This window comes from Petaurus breviceps, unplaced genomic scaffold, assembly GCF_028583685.1.
Source record: "Petaurus breviceps papuanus isolate PSGF00001 unplaced genomic scaffold, PetGlider_PUasm1.0 90466, whole genome shotgun sequence".
Taxonomy (NCBI): domain Eukaryota; kingdom Metazoa; phylum Chordata; class Mammalia; order Diprotodontia; family Petauridae; genus Petaurus; species Petaurus breviceps.
Window position 1 is genome coordinate 1,910,647 of NW_027187260.1, and position 21,334 is coordinate 1,931,980.

The following is a 21,334-nucleotide window of genomic DNA, read 5'->3' on the forward strand; positions in this document are numbered from 1 at the left end:
CCGCCCCTGGGAGGAGCGCGCGCGGCCCCGCCCCATCTCCGCCCCTCCTCGCCCCCCTCCCGCCCTGTCACCTTCCACCGTCCCGCCCCGTCCTTCTTCCTCCTCGCCCCCACCACCCTCGCTCCGCCCCTCCTAGCCCCCTTCCCGGCCTGTCCCCTTAAGCCTTACCGCTCCGCCCCGCCTCCACCCCTCCCCTTCCTCGTCCCCCCCTCCTCCCCTCTCCCCAGTCACCCCAGCTTGGTCTCCCCTCCCGGACCAGCCCCATCCCTCCCTCTCTGCGAGGCAGAGGGAACCCTTCGTCTGGGCTTGGGCAAAGCTGGAAGGGCTAGGCCCCACGACTGCGACCTGGTCCATTGCCCTTGTCCCAGGACTATCTTGACGTCTTTTTTCGACCTCAGTCACCCATCTCAACCTCGTATTTAGTGCTTTAAGGATCGCTTCCTGAGTACCCCCGGGACGTCGGTGCTGTTATTATCCCCATTTTACAGATGAGGAAACTGATGCAGGCGAAGGCGAGTTGCGGGGCAGGCGTGGGTGAGGGGTGGCCGAGGTCGTGTCTGAACTGCAGATCCTCTACCACTGCACCCCCAGCAGCATGACTCCCTTCACCCCTCCTAAACACCCTGTTGTGTGCAGAGGGAGGATTCCCTCGAGGTCCCCTTGTTTATCCGAACGTTGGCCCGTTAAGGACTGAGACCTTTGTCTTTTTTTGGTTTACTGAGCGTTCAGTACAGTGCCAAGCACCAAGGGCACTTGTGCTTAATAAATGCTTTTTGACTTAGCACAGTGCCTGGCACTTAGGAAGCGCCTAATAAATGCTTGTTAATAAACAGACCTCTCCCCTTCCCTCCAACCCCACCCCTGCACACACACTTCGTGTTCTGTACACACTCACATATGGCCCTTCACTCGGGAAGGGTGAACGCGTTGGAAAAGTCTTTGATTCTTGGGCCCTCCAGATACATACCACTCATCACACCGCACTTTGGGAAAAGAAGATCAAGAATTTGATAATGTTGCTGATTTAGCAGAACCGTGGGTTGGAGGTAACCTGGACCCCGGCTGGGGCGGGGATTGGGGGTGGAAGGAAGAATGGTTAATGTAATCTTGATAACTAGCCACAGTATCTAAACTGTCCACGCCTTTTTTCCCCCTTAGTGTGGTAATTTACTGGGCCATAGTGGCCGTTTACTGGAAATCCTTCTCACAAGGAAGGCAATGACTCAGGCTGATCCAACTCTGGAAAAAATGTAGGGCATTGAAACATATTTCAGATAATTAAGGCAAAAAGAAGACCTAGTGCTCTGGGAAAACCAGCCCATTTTGTGTTCTTTTGTCAGTTTCTAATTATGGGGGTCTGGAGGGCTGTTTCCCCTGAGTTATCCAAAATGGTTTTTTTCTTTCTTTTTCTTTCTTTCATTTCATTTTTTCATTCTCTTCTTCCTTCCTTCCTTTTTTTTTAAGGAAGTTTTCCTCACAGACTTCTAATGTTTCATAACCTTACCATTCTTTGAGTTATGGGATTGTTACCGACGTCTATAAACATTTTAATGACAGTCCTAGAGAGATGACTGCATTGTATTAAGTTTAGGCTTTTAAAGGTACCCAGTGCAGCTACAGTAGGTGGTGAAGAGGATAAAGTACTGGGCCAGGAGTCAGGAAGACTGGCTTTAGACAATGAATAGCTGTGTCACCCTGGGCAAATCACTTAACCCTGTTTGCCTCAGTTTCCTCATCTGTAAAATGAGCTGGAGAAGGAAATGGCAAATCTATCTTTGCCAAGAAAACTACAAATGGGGCTATGAAGAGTGAGAGAACTGAAAGGAAGGAATGAAATGACTCATTGTTATCAGACCCTTATTCTTATTGTCCAGTAATTTGCTTTGAAGTAATCATACTGGTTATTCTAGAAAATCCTTGACCAATCTGGTGACCAGTCCTCAGAGATTTCCAGTATTCTCAAGATATTCTGGAAATTTCAAATGAGGCTTAATTAGGCTTAGCTTATTGAAATATTGGAATTGTTCTGTTCAGGAGACAAGGGCAAGATTATTGATATTATTTTTTCTACTTGGGATTGGGGTACAAACTGGGCTTATAATTTCATTAATATAAGAAGCTCTTGGATGAGCAATTACTCTTAACTAATTAATGTGCAGGTCAGCACTTCCTTATCAACACAGCCTTACAAGAATTCTTAACCTGGGGCTGGTGAACTTGTTTTTAAAAAATATTTAGATAACCATATTTCAACATAATTGGTTTCTTTTTGTAATCCTGTGTTTTAGTTAATGTATTTTAAAAATTCATTCTGAGTTCTTTGGTTTCAACAGATTGCCAGAGGAGTACCTCCTTCTCTCTCTCTCTCTCTCTCTCTCTCTCTCTCTCTCTCTCTCACACACACACACACACACACACACACACACACACACACACATCACTTCACATAGAGTTTAAGAACCATTGTCTTAAGAGAGTTGAGTAGAGCACTGAGGGGTTAGGTGACTTGCTGAGGGTCATCCAACCAATATGAAACAGAAATAGGATTTGAACCTGGGTTTTCTGGTCTCCAAATCCTGCTCTCTATGAACTATTTGTTGTTATTCAGTCATTTTCCAGTCATTTCTAAGTCCTTGTGATCCAATTTGGGGTTTTCTTGGCAAAGATACTGAAGTGGTTTGTTGTTTTCTTCCCCAGCTTATTTTACAGAGGAGGAAACTGAAGCAAAAAGGGTTAAGTGACTTGCCCAGGAGCACACAGCCTAGTATGAGGTCAGATTTGAATTCAGAAAGATGAGTCTTTCTGACTCCACACCCAACACTCTATCCATTGAACCACCTAGCTGCTCTTATGTGCTGTATCACAGTACCTGCCCCAGCCCCCTTACCCAACTTTTTTTGTAAAGGCGACTCATTTTCATGAATCATCCTGACTTGGATTTAAAGAGCATGGACAAATCAATGCATCTCATCCACGGATATTTGGTAGTACTTATGGTAGCCATCACTGGATGTAGAGTTGGAAGATATCTTGGAGGTCATCTAACCCCTTTGTTTTACAGAAGAGAGAACCAAGGCCTAGAAAAGCTCAGTGATTTTAATCAAGGGCTGGCAGGTGAAGAACGAACCCCACTTTGGGTAACAAAGAGTCAAGACACGACAGAAATGACCAAACAACAAAAGGTTTACAAAAAAGAGCATTGTATTTACATCATCTCATCATATCATCACCATGCCCTTTCATTTTACAGATGAAAAATCTGATGGTTTACAAAACTCGTAAGTAGTTTTATAAGGCTAGATTCAAAGCTGTGTGATCTCTGACTCAAGAGGTCACCTTTGACTCAAGGTCCCATGCTCTTTCTTTTTTTAAATTAAGTTTTATTTTATTTTCAGGTGTGAATTCTCTAGTCCTTCCTTTTCTCAACCACCTCCTTCCCTTGTGCTCCTTCGGCTATACAACTGTGGTACTCAAATTAGGTGTATGGATCTATAAAATTAATTAGCTGAAAGTTCTAAATTCTCTTTTGTCCTTTCACCCCAGTGAACTTAATTACACACACACACACACAAATCCTTGTTGTTGTTTAGTTGATTAGTCATGTCCAACTCTTTGTGACTTCAGTTGGGATTTTCTTGGCAAAGATGCTGGAATGGTTTGCTATTTCCCTCTCCAGCTCATTTTACAGATAAAGAAACTGAGGCAAACAGGATTAAGTGATTTGCCCAGGGTCATGCAGCTAGTGTCTAGGTTATTTATTTCCAAATAGTAACTAGCATACAAAGAAAAGGGCAACTCTTTGGACAATCAAAATAATTACTAATAAATATTTTTTCCATTTACACATCATTGCTTCCTTACAAGATAATGAGACTATTTGGAATTAATTCAAGCTATGCAGTTGTCTAATAAGGTCACTAAATGTTGCTCAAATAGTAACACTTTCCCTTGATTTTCCTATGGCATAGATTTCAAATGACCTTCTAGTCACAAAAGTAGTTAATCATGAAAATGAAGAATGTCAGTCTCCTTTATTTTTTTCTAAAGAAATCCTTCACTGAACAAATGGAATTTACATTATAGATTTCATTTCTACACTTGGAATCCTCCCCAACCACCACTTCCAGGTAGGAGGAACTTTAAAGCCCTAATTCACTTCATGAAGTCATTGTTTTGTGCTGATTAAACAACCTGGAGTATTCCCACGAGAATATGAACCAGTTCCATTTTTATAGTATTGTTTTTTTAAATTTTATGCTCCTGAGGATAGAAACTGTTCCATCCATACTGTATAAAATTCCACAAAGACATCTAGATAGAACATTTCCTCCAGTAATGATCAAGTGATGATGAATAATGGACCAGATTGCTCTGAAATATTTCCTTTTCTCTTATGAAGAGTTAATTCTCTCCTCTTCCCCATAAATTATTCATACCAGATATAATAATAATATAATAAACAACTAGCATTTATATAGTGCTTCAGGGTTTGGAAAGAGTTTTACAAATATTAACTTGCTTAATCCTCAAAATAACCTTGTAAAGAAGGTGTTGTTATTATCCGTATTTTACATATGAAGAAACTGCAGTTGAGAGTTTAAGTGATTTGCCCAGGGCTACTCAGCTAGGAAGTATCTGAGGCAGAATTTGAACTAGAATTTTCCTGATGCCAAGTCCATACTCTACCATTGAGCCACCTAGCTAAGCATCAATATATGTATGTCTATGTTTATATACATATACATGTGTTTATAATATGTCACACATTCAATCATATACATATATGCTAAGTTTTCAGTATAGAAAATATGAAATGGGGGCGGCTAGGTGGCACAGTGAACAGAGCACTGGCCCTGAAGTCAGGAGGGCCTGAGGTCATATCTGGCCTCAGACACTTAACACATACTAGCTGTGTGACCTTGGGCAAGTCACTTAACTCCAATTGCCCTCCAAAAAAAAAGCAAAAAAGAAAATATGAAATTATATAAAGGAAAACAACAATCACCACGGTAAGATATATGTTACTTTGGTTTTCTGGTTATATTACTTGCCCCATATCACCTCAGATGAAAAGGTTGTTCTAGATATGTTATGGGAATGAGAATCTGAAGATCTTCCCTGCCCCTAGGCCCTTTGATAGGCTTAAGTGACTCTGAGAACCTTCCTTGTTTTGAGAATATACTCTGCCCCCTAATAGGCTGAATGTGCTCACCTGGAGCCTGTAGAGGGAGACTTCTTTTTCAGGAATGCCCACACCTTGTTACTTTGTGATTGGGCAGTGGGTCACAAGGGTTGTGATGGTCTCTGACCCAGGAGGGGGCTATATATACTCTAATGTGTATATACTTTTGCTCTGGGGCTCACTTTGGGAAGAGTTGTGTGTTTTGGCCAGATGAGACTCTGGGCAGCCATTGAGCACCGACCCCTCCCCCCACCATCAGTTGGGGAATGGCTAAATAAGTTGTGATATATGAATGTAATGGAATACTATTGTGCTATGAGAAATGAGGAGCATACAGACTTCATAATAACCTGGAGAGACTTAAATAAACTGATGTTGAGTGAGAAGAGCAGAACCAGGAGAACTTTGTACACAATTATAGACACATTATGCATGTGACAACTAACTTTGATAGACTGGGCATCTCTCAGCAATGTAAGGTAATAAGACAACTCACAACTCCAAGGGACCCATGATGGAGAGGGATATCCACATCCAGAGAAAGAGATGCAGAGTCTGAATGCAGATTGAAGCCAACTACCTGCTCTCTCTCTTTTTTGTTTTGTTTCTTCTTTCTCATTGTTCACTCCATTGGTTATAATCCTTCTTTACAACTTGACTAATGTTTAATGTGAAGGTATTTGTAGATCCTATATTTGATTGCATGCCACCATGGCGGGGAGCGGGAAAGGGGAAGAAAGGAAGGGGGAGAAAATTTGAAACTCAAGGGATTGTGGAACTTAATGTTGTTAACTAAAAGTAAATAAATAAAATTAAAAAAAAAATTCACCCTCTCTTCCATGTCCCACTCAATTTGAGAATGAAAGAAAAACAAAACCCCCATTACAAACGTATATAGTTAAGCAAAACAAACATCTGCATTGGCCATGTCTAGACTTTAGATACATAGGTGTGTGTGTATGTATGTATATGTATATGCACATATACATACTATATACACATATACATATTCATGTGTATATTATATATAATGAATATTAAATAGTGTAACATATTATGTAAAATATGTATACATATACACATATATCCTTTGCATCTTTCTCAGAAGGTATGCTTCACTGATAGTCCTCTGAAATCCAGGTTGGCCATTACATTGATAAGAGTTCCTGTCTTTTAAAGTTGTCTTTACAATATTGTTGACATTATATAATTGTTCTCCTGATTCTGCTCACTTCACTCTTCATTAGTTCTTATTAACCTCCCCAGTTTTCTTTGAAACTATCTCCTTCATTATTTCTTATGGCACAAGAGTATTTCTTCATATTTATATGCCATAACCTGTTCAGTTATTCCTAACTGATGGGCTACTCCCTCAGATTCTAATTCTTTGCCAAAAAGAACTATACATTTTGTAGATCTTTACAGTTACTTTCTTTGAGATTAATCCCTCCTTTAATCTATTCTCCCTCTAATTTCTCCTTTCCTTCCTATTTCCCCAGAGTGAAATGTATTTCTATAACCAACTCTGTATGTTTAAATTTATCTTCTCTCCTGTATCCAGTTCAGATGAGAATGAGGTTCAAGTATTAGCTACTGTCCCCACTATCTTTTTTGTAGACTTTGACCCCAATTATTTGAGATCATGTCCTCTAATCTTCCTTTCCCTCCTTCCCCACCTACCAGTGTATTCCTTTTACTTTTTCTTTCTATTCGTCAAGATCAAGACATAACACAAAAACTCCTAGGCATTCTATCTGATCAGACTTCTTGTATGACCCCTAATGATGATAGGGCTCAGAGAGAACACTGTATCATCTTTCCATATTAGAATGTAAGCAATTTTTCCTTATTTAGTCCTTTATCATTGTTCATTCATGTTTACTTTTTTTGTTTCTCTCTTTTTTTTTTGCTTTTTGGAGGGCAATTGGGGTTAAGTGACTTGCCCAAGGTCACACAGCTAGTTTTTGTGTTAAGTGTCTGAGACCAGATTTGAACTCAGGTACTCCTGACTCCAGGGCCGGTGCTCTATTCACTGTACCACCTAGCCGCCTCTTTTTTTGTTTCTCTTAACTCCTGTGTTTGAACTTCACAGTTTTTACACAGTCATGGTCATTTCATCAAGAATACTTGGAAGTGCTTCCTTTTTGAGCAAGATGGGTGACAAGCTGGGAGTGACTCTGGGGCAGCCCCATCTGTCTCGCCAGGATCTGACCACCTTGGCTGTTATCAAGTTGACTCCACTTTCACGTGAAGTTATCAGCAGACAAGCCACAATCAATATAGGTACAATTGGCCATGTAGCACATGGAAAGTCAATAGTAGTAAAAGCTATTTCTGGAGTTCACACTGTCCAATTAAAAAATGAGCTGGAAAGAAGTATTACCATTAAGTTGGGGTATGCTAATACTAAGATTTACAAACTTGATGACCCAAGTTGTTCTCGGCCAGAATGTTACAGATCTTGTGGAAGTAGCACACCTGATGAATTTCCTACAGACATTCCTGGAACTAAAGGAAACTTCAAATTAGATGTGTCTCTTTTGTGGATTGTCCTGGCCACAATATTTTGATGGCTACCATGCTGAACGGTGCAGCAGTCATGGATGCAACTTTACTGTTATTAGCTGGTAATGAGTCTTGTCTTCAGCCTCAGACTTCTGAGCACTTAGCTGCCATAGAAATCATGAAATTGAAACACATTCTGATTCTACAGAATAAGATTGATTTGGTGAAAGAAAGTCAGGCTAAGGAACAATATGAACATATCCTTGCATTTGTACAAGGTACAGTTGCAGAGGGAGCTCCTATTATTCCAATTTCTGCTCAGCTGAAGTATAATATTGAAGTTGTTTGTGAATACATAGTAAAGAAGATTCCAGTACCCCCACTTTACTTCAGAACCCAGACTTATTGTTATTCGGTCTTTTGATGTCAGCAAGCCTGGTTGTGAAGTTGATGACCTTAAGGGTGGTGTGGCCGGTGGTAGTATTCTCAAAGGAGTGTTAAAGGTGGGTCAGGAGTTGGAGGTCAGGCCTGGCATTGTCTCTAAAGATAGTGAAGGGAAACTCATGTGTAAGCCAATCTTTTCCAAAATCGTCTCACTTTTTGCAGAACATAATGATCTTCAGTATGCTGCTCCTGGAGGACTTATTGGTGTTGGAACAAAAATTGATCAAACTTTGTGCCGAGCTGACAGAATGGTGGGACAGGTTCTTGGTGCAGTTGGAACACTGCCTGAAATCTTCACAGAGCTGGAAATTTCCTATTTCCTTCTTAGACGTCTTTTAGGTGTGCGAACTAAAGGAGACAAAAAGGCAGCAAAGGTGCAAAAACTGTCCAAGAATGAAGTTCTTATGGTGAATATAGACTCCTTGTCTACTGGAGGAAGAGTCAGTGCAGTAAAGGCTGATTTAGGCAAGATTGTTCTTACTAATCCTGTCTGCACAGAAATAGGAGAAAAAATTGCCCTTAGTGGAAGAGTTGAGAAACATTGGCGTTTAATTGGATGGGGTCAGATAAGAAGAGGAGTGACAATCAAACCAATGGTAGGTGAAGACTAAAGAACTATCACTGAATGCCTAGCTTTGGCTGAGGAAAGAGATTCCACTTAAATCTTGGGGTATGTTTTCAGAGCAATAATGGGGAATTAATTTCACAGCTCATTACATTTTGTGAATGCTGAATAATTTTCTCATTTCTTGTGATGAAAATTTAACCTCTGGTATTAAAATACTAGTCAGTGTCTGCAATAAATGTAAAAATTGGTATAATGGAGGATTTGTTTCACATTTTAGCACAAATTAATCATTCTCATACCACATGTCTAATTTATACATCAGTACAGGTTTGAAATTAAGATATGTTTACAATAGTCAAGACATCTTCACTGTGTAGTACATTTAACAAAACCTGTTTGAAATAAAATTTTTCTTATTTTTTCATTGTTCCTTTGAATAGCCCCAGGCCTCAAAGATTGTTTCAACAGTAAAATACTTAAAGAAATAAAACTTTTTTTGGAGACCAGAAAAAAATAAGAAAAGAATGCTTGAAAGTTCTCTATTAGCATTATAGATTCATTCTCCCCATCCTCCCCACCCTCCCCACCCTCCCTTACGATTATGCTGAGTTTTGCTGGGTAAGTTATTCTTGGCTAGAATCCTATATCCTTTGCCTTCTGGAATATCATATCCCAAACTCTCCATTGTTTTATAGTGGTGATTGCTAAATTATGTGCGATTTTGACTGCAATTCTTCAGTACTCAAATGCTTTCTTTCTGGATACTTGGCAGTGTTTTTTGTTTGACTTGAAAGCTCTGGATTTTGGCTGTGGTGTTCCTAGGAGTTTTCATTTGGAGGTTTCTTTCAGGAGTTAACTAGTGGATTCTTCCTCCTTCCCCTTTGCCCTCTGGTTCTAAAAGATCTGAGCAAAAATCTTTTCAGATTTCTTAAAGATGATATCCAGGCTCTTTTTTTGGTCAGGGCTTTTAGATAGTTCAGTCATTCTTACATTTTTTCCCCCTTCATCTATTTTCCAGGTAAGTTGTTTTTATTATAAGATACCTTACATACATTTTCTATTATTTTTCAGTCTTTTTACTTTGTTTTAATATTTTTATTTTCTCATGGAGTCATTGGCTTCTGTCTGGTCCATTCTAATTTTCAGGGAGTTTGATGCTTGGAGATAAGGTTTTGTACATCTTGGACTAAGCTGTTAATTACCTTTACAATTCTCATTTCTTTTCCATGTTTTCCTCCAAGGCTTTATTTCTTGATAAAAAAACTTTTTTTTAACTTTTATTTATTTTTTGGGGGGGATTTTACTGTTATCAAATGCTTTATTAATTTCTAGTTTACATCATTCGTTTCCACAAGATTTTGAGTTACAAATTTTCTCCCCGTTTTTCCCCTACCCACCACCCCAAAATAGCGATCCCACTGGATATCCCTTCCTCCAATCTGCTCTCTCCCATATCTTCTCCCATACCCTTTCCAACTTTCCAGTAGGGCACGTTGGATCTCTATACCCCAATGCCTGTATACCTTATTTCCCATTTACATGTAAAATAATATTGATTTTATATATATATATATTTTAAACATTTGATTTTAAAACTTTGAATTCCAGATTCATTCCCTTCCTCCCTTGTCACCCACCCTTACTGGGAAGATAAGGAATTCAGTATAGGTTGTACATGTGTAGGTATGCAAAACATTTCCATAGTAGATATATTGTAAAAGACTGACTATATTTCCCTCCCTCCTATCCCACCTCCCACTTGTTCTATTCTCTACTTTGATGCTGTCCTTTTTCAAAAGTGGGTGCTTCCAACTTCCCTCCCAGCCAGCCTGCCCTCCCTTCCATCATTCCCCCTCTCATCCCCTTCCCCACTACTCTCCTGTAGGGTGAAATACCCTATTTAGTGCATATGTCATTCCCTCCCTAAGACAAATTCAATGAGAATAAGGTTGACCCATTCCCTTTTGACTTCCTGTTCTTCCCCTCCATTGTAATCATTTTCCCTTACCTCTTCTACATGAGATAGTTTACCCCAATTATTTGGGGTATTCCTCTCTCACCTCTGAATTTTACCTTTTAAGTATCCTTCCTTCCCATTAAATTGGTCTTGTGCCCTCTCTCTATGTATACCTGTACACATATATACACACATTCACATATGTATTCATATGCCCATATACCCTCCTATATAGACATATGTATGTGTATACACACACACACATATATATATACATATATATATGCACATTTTTATTCCCTTCAATTCTCATACTGAGAAAAGTTTTATAAGTTACAATTATCATTTTTCCATGTAGGAATGTAAATAGTTCAACTTTGACAAGTTCCTTATGATTTCTTTTCCCTGTTTACCTTCGCAGGTTTCTCTTGCTTCTTGTATCTGAATGTCAAATTTTCTATATTCAATTCTGTTTTTTTCATCAAAAATGCTTGAAAGTCCTCTATTCCACTGAATGACCATATTTTCTCCTGAAAAATGATACTCAGTTTTGCTGGGTGATTTTTAGTTTTAATCCCAGCTCCTTTGCCCTCCGGAATATCATATTGCAAGCCCTTTGATCCCTCAGTGTAGAAGCTGCCAGATCCTGTGTTACCCTGATAGTGTTTCCACAATATTCAAATTGTTTATTCCTGGCTGGTTGTAATATTTTCTCCTTAATCTGGGAACTCCGGAACCTGGCTATAATATTCCTAAGAGTTTTCTTTTGGGGATCTTTTTCAGGAGGTGATTGGTGGATGCTTTCGACCTCTATTTTGCCCTGTGGTTCTAAAACATCAGGGCAATTTTCCTTGAGAATTTCTTGAAGGATAATTTCTAGGTTCTTTTCTTTAACTTTTAAAAACTCTTATTTCATATCTTGTAGGAAATTAAGTTGAATTTTTGCCCACAATATGGGTTGTTTGGGTTTTTTTTGAGGCTTTACTTGTACAAAGATGTTCTGGAATTAATTCACTTCCTCTGAGTTTATGGCTTGAGTGACCCTATAATTGTAATTAGCATTTTACAATGGGTTTGTTTTTCTCATTCTTCCAATCTGACATCTTTGGACTTTGGGTTAAGGCTCTTGTGCAATTTTGGAGGGAAGGTCTAGAGAAGTCCTTCATTTTTGTGTGTGGGGGGGTAGTGTTGTGTTATTTCAGGTTTTCACGGGGTAGGGACTTGCAACCTTCCAGTGCTGCCAAAATGGTCTTATCCAAGACAGCGTCTTATCTGTACTTTGCCTGGTGTGAGCTCTGCAATATTAATCTGTGTTTGGGTCTGAGGAATGGTAAACTGTTGCTGGACTCAGCACTCTCAGCAACCTGGGAAATTCTGATGGTTCAGACCAACAGAACTTTAAGGAGGTGGCACTTGGCTTGAGTCTTGAAAGAAGAAAGCAATCCTAAGAGGTGGTGATGAAGAGTGAGTCCATTTCAGGGCTTGAAGGGCAGCCTCTACAAAAGTATGGCAATGGAGATGGAACATTATGTGTGAGAAACTGCAAGGTCAATTTGGTTGGACCATAGGGTTAGTGAATGGAAATATATAATAGACTTGAAATGGTTAACTCTATCTAGGCTGTCTAGGATTTTAAATGCCAAGAATTTCTGTTTGATCCTAGAGACAACAGGGAAGTAGGCATTGGAATTTATTGAGCCAGGCACTGCCATGGTCAAGTTTTTGAAGTACGCACTTGGAAAGGAGATGACACTTGTTTTGCTTCACTCCTGGCAGAACTGGGAGCCATGGGTAGAAGTAGCAGATAGGAAGATGTGAGTTTTATATAACGAGAAGCTACCTAACCAGTGGAGTTATCCCAGTGTGGAATGGGTTCCCTTATTAGGTTATGGATTTTCAATCACTAGCCTTTCAGCAAAGATTGGATGGTCACCTTAGGATCTTTTATAGAGGAAATTTTTGTAAAGGTATAGGTTGAATTAGGCAGCCTCTAAGGGTCCTTCCTACTTTGAGATTGAGCTTCTCTGATTCCTCAAATTCTGACAGTTCAGTGTCTTAAGTGGTGCTTTTTTAGCAGGTTTGAAGCAGGGGGTAAGAAAGAGTTGTGAATGAGAGGGGCTGTGCAATCTTGGGTAAATCAGTGAACCTTTTTTTTTTTTTTATCTCTAAGGAAACTTCCAATTCTGTGAATATAAGAAAGCTCTTGAAATGTTAAATCTAAAGTGAGCCCTGATAAAAGTAGAAAGCTTGTAAGTTTAGGTGTAGATAAAATATATTTAGGATTCCACTTCTTAACATATTTGTTATTATTATTCTTTTCACAGTTACACTTAATGTTGACAAATTAGGTCATAATCATTAGAAATAACAGATGTTTTACCATGGTCAAAAAGGGGAAAATAGATTTAAAGTTTATTGAACCTCCATAAAAAGTTAAAAATATCAAAATAAAAGATGAACAGAAAATTTGAGAAATCTGGGATCTCTGGCCATTTAGATGTTTCTAATAAAATACAGTTATTGAATTTAGGTCCTTTCATTCTTGATTTATACTTAACTTTACAACTATTACTTGTTATTTCACTTTCCCTCTTAGCATTTATTGTTTTTGAGAAAATGCTTCACTGAAAATATAAAAGAAGTCATACAAAAACAGCTAAAAAGTGCATTTTTCTTTCTAGGGGATTTTCAATAATATATCAGTTTTAAATATTGGAGTCTAATTCAGCATGGGAACATAATTTTTTTTTTTTTTTGCTTTTTGGAGTGGGGAAACGCAGGGCATTTGGGGTTAAGTGACTTGCCCAAGGTCACATGGCTAGTAAATGTTAAGTGTCTGAGGCTGGATTTGAACTCAGGTTCTAACTCCAGGGCTGGTGCTCTATTCACTGTGTCACCTAGCCACCCCCAAAATTTGTATTTTTTAAAGAAAGGTATAAAGGGGTAGGCTAAGATGTTTGATTTCCCAATGGAAAATTCATAGGATCATTCTCTATCTACTTTGGACATGGAGAAATAGAATCCATTCTGAGTCTCCTGAAATCCAAGTTAACAGCAGTTGCCACTTACATTTCCATACTTTCTGTGATGTTCAGAGGACTAAAATAAAGCAATAGTGCTGGACATCCCTGGTCTCTTTTCAACATCTAACTAGGCAACTAAGAAAAGTGTATCTCAAAGTATAGTTGCTACTAGAATATTTCTTTTTCTTATGGACCTTAGTCCTAAGTAACCCATCATCAAGGTGAAAATCCCATGAAATATTTTTGGAGTTGGTTGCTACAATTCACAGAACTTTCTTCTTGGTTTTATGTTAAGTGCATATGTGTTGCTACTTTTAGCACTAGGGGCCTTGACAGTTTTTTTCTGAGCTAAGAATGAATCTAAGGAATTTGAATATATTGTCATTAAGTTCACTGCTGTTCATCCTTCAAAGGTTTATTATCCACCTCCTCCCTTTCTTCCCCTCCCCTTCCCCCATTTTTAAGAATCTTAGGTCATAGACTTTTACTAATAAAGTATCTGGAGGGTCAGTTTATCTCCATTTTCTTTTGTGTACAAAATAAAAATACAACTATAACTGGTAATAACACATTTATTGAAGTACCCTGATGTATGACTGGGAGGTGTTTTTCACTTTTCCAATGATTGCATTAGGTCATAAACATTTAAAATGCCAGAAACTAAACCTCTAGTTCATTGTGACATAGGTAAACAGAAATGGTACCACATAAAAATATTACTCTTATGACCAGCAATGTCCTTTGGTATGACTGAATAAGGACCACATATTCTGTAAGGTTAAAAAACCTAAAGAACACGCCAATACTTATAATATCTCACATGTCCTTTCTGATGAAGACTGGTAAGTTTAGATTTAATAGTCACCTTACATTAGGAACTCAATACAAACTTTGGGGGCATATGAACTTTTAAATATTTTAGGGGGGTATAAAAGGCCAATTTTCAAAAGACTAGTATGGACAGTGAGCTCAGTCCAGAATTGAGTGGGAAGAAGAGTCAGCTGGATCACATTTGGGAAGTCATGCAGTGCTTTCAATGATCCCAAACTGCTTGGTGCTGCCAAAATCCATATTTTTAACATCAATATTTTCTATTGATGTTATATGGCTGTAGATCATGAAACAGACTTGGAAGAATCAAGTTATAAGAGAACCAAAAGGGCAACAGAAACATACAGAATAAGTGTAAGTAGGTTGCAGCATATTGTCAACAATGACTTGCCCACAAGAAACAGGATAAAAAACATCAGTGACAACATGTACAAAGTGGGCTAGTCATGTAGCAAGATAAAAGACAAGAAATGGATGGCCTGAGTGCTACATTAATTACAAGATATTAAAAAAAATAACCTACAAGAAGGCCTCCAGTACATTGTATGGATGGATCTTCTATGGAGGACTTCTGGAAAGACATTGACAAGGATTGCACAGGTTGAGAAGGCATGGAGGGTTTGCTTTCTGCATAGGTGGAGGCAATATCAGCATTGATCAATCAAAATAACCTGGCTCCAGCCTGCAGTTTTATCACCAATGTACTCATTTTATCAACACTATTATTATGAAAAGCCTTTATTAATCAAAGTCATGAACAGTCAATCAGTCAGTTGCTGTGCAGCTTTTATAGGGTAATTTTCATTATTACCCCCTTTGATTTCAAAGAAAATGTTGATTTCTTGTTTGAGGAAATTGAACCAAAATGATAAATACAATTGGCAGGGTTGAAAAACCTACATTTCTCTCATTAGAAGCTAATTTAGATGGTTTCCAAATCCAAGTAGCATGACCAGGCTACTGCCCTTCCTCCCCATACAGAAAGTTGCTTTTCAGGGAACTTTTTATTTCTAACCTCAACTATTATTTATAGCATTGATTTATAAAGGTGCCTGATAATAGGGTACTCAAGAATAGACAGAACTGGAGATAAAGATACTATGTTGTGCACTAAGTCTTAAGATTTATGTTGTTTTCACTTTCCTAACACCATAAACTTACATGCTGTTTGAAATAGGGCAATATACAAGTATTCTCAGAAATTACTATAGCTATCGAATAAAAACTTAAAAAGGAAGTCACCTCCAAAAAACTAATTTAATTGGCCAACATTGTGCATTTAGTTTCTTTGGAGATTAAAGTGCAGGTTGTGAAATGGCATAAATAATGCAGTCAAACAGTATCATTGACTTAATGATCCATAACCAGACGTAATGCACATTAGAAAGTCTTTTCATGTGCCATTCATCTATTTTTACTCAATAATTAAGTTGTAACATTTCTTTTAGCTCACTGGATTTAAGCATGACTTTCCTTCCTTACCTTACCCATGTTGGGAGCCAAACAAAGTATTTCCATTAGCATTTTAACATTTAGGTCAAAAGCATATCTGTTTTGGAGCTACTAAGTAGTTTAAGGCCAGCTTCTGTAAAAGTTCAATACTATAAAAACAATACATGTTTATAGAAAAAGTTGCTTCCAACAGTGGCTAACAAGTTGAATTTCAGGGAATCCTACAAGGTTCCTTTAAAAAGTATGATTAATAACATGTTCAGATGTCTGTTCTGTCATCTGTGGAGCCCAAATGCAACAAAGAACTCAGGGTTCAGAGCAAGAAAGGATTTTAAGGCCCATCTAGTCAAAATCCTTCACTTTACAGATGAGGAAACTGAGGCTAACAGGTGAAGTGACTTGCCCAAAGTAACACAGGTAGCAGTTAGGATTTGAAACCAGATGTTCTGACTCTAAATCCAGTACCCTTTCCACTAAACCACACTGCCTCTCCCAACCAGAATCTTGAAAAAATAATGCAGATAGATTTCATAACATGAAATTTGTAAACTAGCTTATAAGGAATTAAACAATGTTCACATAGAAAAACACAAAAAAAGAAAGGATCCTAGAGTTGAAAATCCTAAATTCCTTGAGTGTCTTTTCCATATTATAGCTCAAAAATCCATTTTAGCCTAATTAACTTACTAATGATGAGTATGGTCCATAAAAACAAAGCAATTTCAATGAGAAGCGAGCTCTCCTGGAAAAGGCTCTGGAAAACAGCTGGGATACCGCAGTACAAACTGATTTATTCTGTCACGTGATTTCCTAGCACAACATACTGACATCATACTGCTTATCATTCAAGTTAACGATAATTCAAGACAATATGATAGCTTTCTTGAAATTACTGTTTATGTATCATCAACTTTAGCGGATCAAAGTAATTAGTGTCTGCCAAAAACTTAAATAAAAATCTCCTATCTCATTTTTTCAGTTTCCTAGAATTTTTGCAATTAAAAAATGAGCAATGGTGTCTGTAGTACCTACCCCGCTCTTTTCTTCCTTAAGTTAAAGTCTGTTAACAAATGCAATTCAGAAAGTGCTAAATTTAGATGTCCAAAGTCCCAATACATGAGAAAAAAAATTTAAATTCCTTATAAGGGAAGGACTTTTTGCTCAAAACAAGTAGTATTCAACAAAAAATTATAAACAGCATACAAGAGCTGGTTTCCCTGGAATTAAAGTATTTTTGTTCTTGTAGTTAAAGAACATTTCTGTAATGTGATGGAAACACCATGGAAGGGTAATTTGTAAATGGTAAGCGGGTTTGATCTGGCTTTAATGTGCTTAATGTTAGAAATTGTGATTTGTTGTTGATCATCAATTATTTCTAATATGCTGATTGATTATTACAAAAACCACCTGTTTGTATAACTAAGGGGAGACTCTATTGGTCAAACAGCCTAGATACTTGGGACTTTATCTAGAAACATAAGAAAGGAAGGTCGGAATGGAGGTGATTTAAGAAGTAAAAATGAAACCATAGTGAAGCCTTAAGTGGACAGTGTACCAAACAAACCTTTCCCAGGAATACAGACTTTTTGTAATTTATTAAGACCTGTTAAAGTATTCATCTTAATAATAAACTAAGACTGTTAAATGCATAATCATCATAATTAATAAATATGTGTTCTGTCTCTTGAATTCTAGAAAAGCAGTCTTTAGCAAAGGCCATAAAGTATCCCAACAGGCCTCCACCCCAGCTATGATGTCATAGATAATCTGATCAACAAAAAAAGAAAACTAGCTGAGATGAATTCCAACCTGGGACTTTTACCTGTGTTGATAAATATGTTTTATGGAAATTGTTAGTTTATCTCTCCCCAAAACAAATCATGAGGATAGCTATTAAAGATCCTTACTTAAAACATATGTTGTAAATGGGATTTCCAAGTTAGGTATTACTGATACAAATTTAAGGACAATTATGAGGGGGTAGGAAAAATTTTACTTTTGTTGGGTTAATTACTAGTAAGTATAACCTCATTATATTGGACGGATGCAAAAAAGGGTAACCTTGTGCTTTATTAAGCTAAGATTCTTACTCATACCTTAGACTTAATTTAGATGTCAAACTCCCACAAGGAAATAGATATTTTTCCATGCTACACCTAAATGTATTTTAATTTCGCTGAAGCCCAAGGCAACAGTTGCTTAAAAGAATTTTTAACAGTCAAATGATAGCTATATAGTACATTAAAAAATAAAACAAGGACAGTGATATCTGTATAATGTTTCAAAAATATACAACTGGGAAAAATAATCACTGTACACAACAACTTAGAGGTTGTTAAAGTGACCAATCAGAAGACTGAACAGTGCAAGACATGCTTTTCCAGTTACAAGTTTAAAACAGGAGTGCAAAAGAAATTAAAGCTTTTGTTTAAAGTTTTAGGATAAGGAAAGCTTGGATATAGTTATTAGTATTAAAAAGCTTCCCCTGACTAATCTCCCCTCCCCCAATGAAGTGATGTAAATGTCTTTTCATTGTACAACCATTTTCTTGAATGGACTTTGCTTCACTGATGAAAGTTATACAGATAAGCAGTGTCCACTACTCAGTCATCACATTTTGACCTATGGGCTGACACAGTAGTGTGATAAGACAGTACTAGTAACCAGAGATCCTACATATACAAAAAGAGCCTTGAAAGTTGGATTTCTGCCTTAGCCAGAGTACCTGAACTCGCCAGAGAATGGATAATGCAACAGGCATCAGTACTGTTCAGCCCCCATTTTAAATAAGAGATCAAATGAACTAATATATTTCGCCATTAAAGGCTCAAGCTCACCTCTGCCTGCTGTAATGAGAGCAGATGTTAATGGGGTACTAAGATCTTAGAAGCTTCTTTCTTATCAATGGGAAATCTAGAGGTTCAAGGTCAATGCCAGTGCAAGAGCTCTTGAGTGAGCTAAAAAGGCAGTGCATGCACCTATCCATGCAAATGTAGGACCTGGTTCCAACAGGGAAGTGAAATTGTGTATATAATAGCTGGATGAGTCCCTTGCCAGTAGTCTACAAAAATATATAGTCAATACTGTAGAAGTCCTTTTCAATCACCCATTACTTCAATACCAAAAAGCATTAACTACTTTTCAGACATTCCAGACAAAGGTCACTTGTAACAAAAAGTCGACTTGTTTTTTATACAAGATAGTGTCCATTTAAAAAGTAGGTCTTTTCTTTCAAGTGAACAGGATGTTTTCTGTACTTAAACTTAATTTCTAGTCTGTCAAGATAGGGTTTATTTAAGATCCTTATTTAATGTGCATATATGCAGAAACACAAATAAATTTACTTTAATACATCATCTGCACAGAAAAAAAGGTTAACTCCTCAAAACATGATAGAGTGTGGGTCTAGTTATTACAAATCTATTGCAAATTAAAAACATCCTGTGCATCAGTCCACCCAGACCGAAAGGGGGAAAATGTCCCAACAATGAATAATAAATGTCAAAGTCTAATTTGTGTTCTGAAGACTGTGCAGCCTAAAGGACACCATGCTGCTAAACCCAAGTTTCCATGTGAGCATGACTGCACGAGCTGCTAAGCCATGCCTTTTTTGGAGCTATAACAGAATTCCAAGTTATTTTCTATTTCGAAGACGTTTAGATTTCCTAAGAGAGTCTATGGCTTCCACTGCCTTTCTCCGTTTCCGAGGAGACTCCTCATTTGGCCCAGACCCTGAGGAATTTCCTACTGCGCTTTCCATGACTTCTCGAAGCTTTCGTTCCAGCTCTGCCAAACGAGCATTCTGTTCTCCTATGATTTGGGTTTGCTCTAGCAGTTTCTGGTCCTGATCTTGAAGCTGTTTCTGTTGTTCTTGCACTTTAGTGCGAAGCTCAGAAATTTCACGCCTGAGTACAGTCACACCAGCACCATTTGTTTTCACTTGCTGCTGAAGTTTAGTGACCTCTTGTCTTGAAGGGTTTTGTTTGGAAAAGAGCTGCATTGTTGTTAGGGCTGCAGAAGGTCCTGGAACTGTGACAAAAGAGAGTTATAAGAAAAACAAATTAATTCTTTTTTAAAAAGTTAGTTTCTACAGAATTTACACTTGACATAACCAAAACTTTTTGAATACTATATTCTACCCTATTCTTATCATTTCTAGCTCTATATGCTTTTCCTTAGTCTATATGATACAAAGAAGCTGGTTAACCTGATTTTCTAAATTAATTTTTAATTCTCTAATTCCAAACTATCATGGTAATATTTGGATTATACAAGAACATTTAATGATATATATTTATGAAAGTAAAAATTGTAAATATTTTTACTACTTTATTAATTGTTAAATATTACAAAAACTACAAGTAAAACTGGGAAATAATTATCTGAGAAATAACTTTAATAAAAGTAAAATGATTGGCTGAAATGGACACACAGGCCTTCAGAGATGTCTGCAGGATGCAATAAAACAATTTCTAAAGATTACACCCAACTTCTATTCTAAGCCAAGTGAAAGGAGATGTAATGGACAAATCATATAGGATCACAACATTTTTTGACATCTAGTGGGGTTTGGGAAGACATTTTAGCAATGGAATGAATACCATAAAACACAAACATTATACTACTTTTATACTACATAATCCCATTGAAGGTATAAATGCCATTAAACTATAAGCCTTCATTTTACACAAACCTTTCATTTATGGAATCAGTGACTCTTAGAATTAGAAGTGACTGTAGAGAACATCTCACCCATACCACTCCTCTTATATTATAGATATGGAAGGAGAGACCAGAGAAGTGAAGTCACTTACCTGAGGACACATGGCCAGTGAGGGGCTGGGACCAAAATGTAGCTCTCTAAGCTTAGTACTCTTTTCTGCTTACCTACACTGCTATTTAGTAGACCACTTAGGTCGGGGAATGTTGTCTCACCTTTCTGTATCTGGATAAGACTATGTTCAATTCAGTAAGCATTTTATTAAGCAGCTGTATGTGCCAAGAACTGGGTATACAAACTGCCACTGCCTTTAAAGAGCTTTTTACTTTTTTATGGGGGGCAGAGTGGGTGGAACAACATGATTACAAACATCACAGACAAAGTCTTGAAGGATGGGCACCAGTACTTCAGGGATGATAGGCTTCTCCTAGGAAGTGCCCTTGACCTGAGCTTGGAAGGAAGCTGGGGTTTTCATCAAGTACTGATATGGAGGGAGGGCACACATTCCACAGATAGGGACAGCTTGTGGCAAAACAAGAGATAGAAGAAGTGGAAAAGCAGTACAGAGGAAGAGCAAGACTAGCTCTTGGCTGTAGCCTAAGAATACTGGAAGGGGAATGATGTGTAGTACACCTGGAAAGGTAGGCTGAAG

General features: G+C 37.8%; 1 protein-coding gene and 1 pseudogene across 2 annotated transcripts in view; one reads left to right on the forward strand and one right to left on the reverse strand.

Moving 5' to 3' along the window:
* The first annotated feature begins 225 nt into the window (after positions 1-225).
* LOC138141760 (eukaryotic translation initiation factor 2 subunit 3 pseudogene) lies at positions 226-9,255 on the forward strand (annotated as a pseudogene).
* Positions 9,256-14,235: 4,980 nt separating this feature from the next.
* Positions 14,236-21,334, reverse strand: part of FBXO28 (F-box protein 28) — a 67,585-nt gene continuing 60,486 nt past the window's right edge. Inside the window, exon 5 of one of the 2 annotated variants that reach the window (XM_069062600.1) lies at positions 14,236-19,991. In XM_069062600.1, the coding sequence (XP_068918701.1) occupies positions 19,597-19,991 (395 nt within the window). In that variant the 3' untranslated portion in view covers positions 14,236-19,596. The remainder of the gene's footprint in view (positions 19,992-21,334) is intronic. The other variant, XM_069062601.1, reaches the window with a different exon arrangement.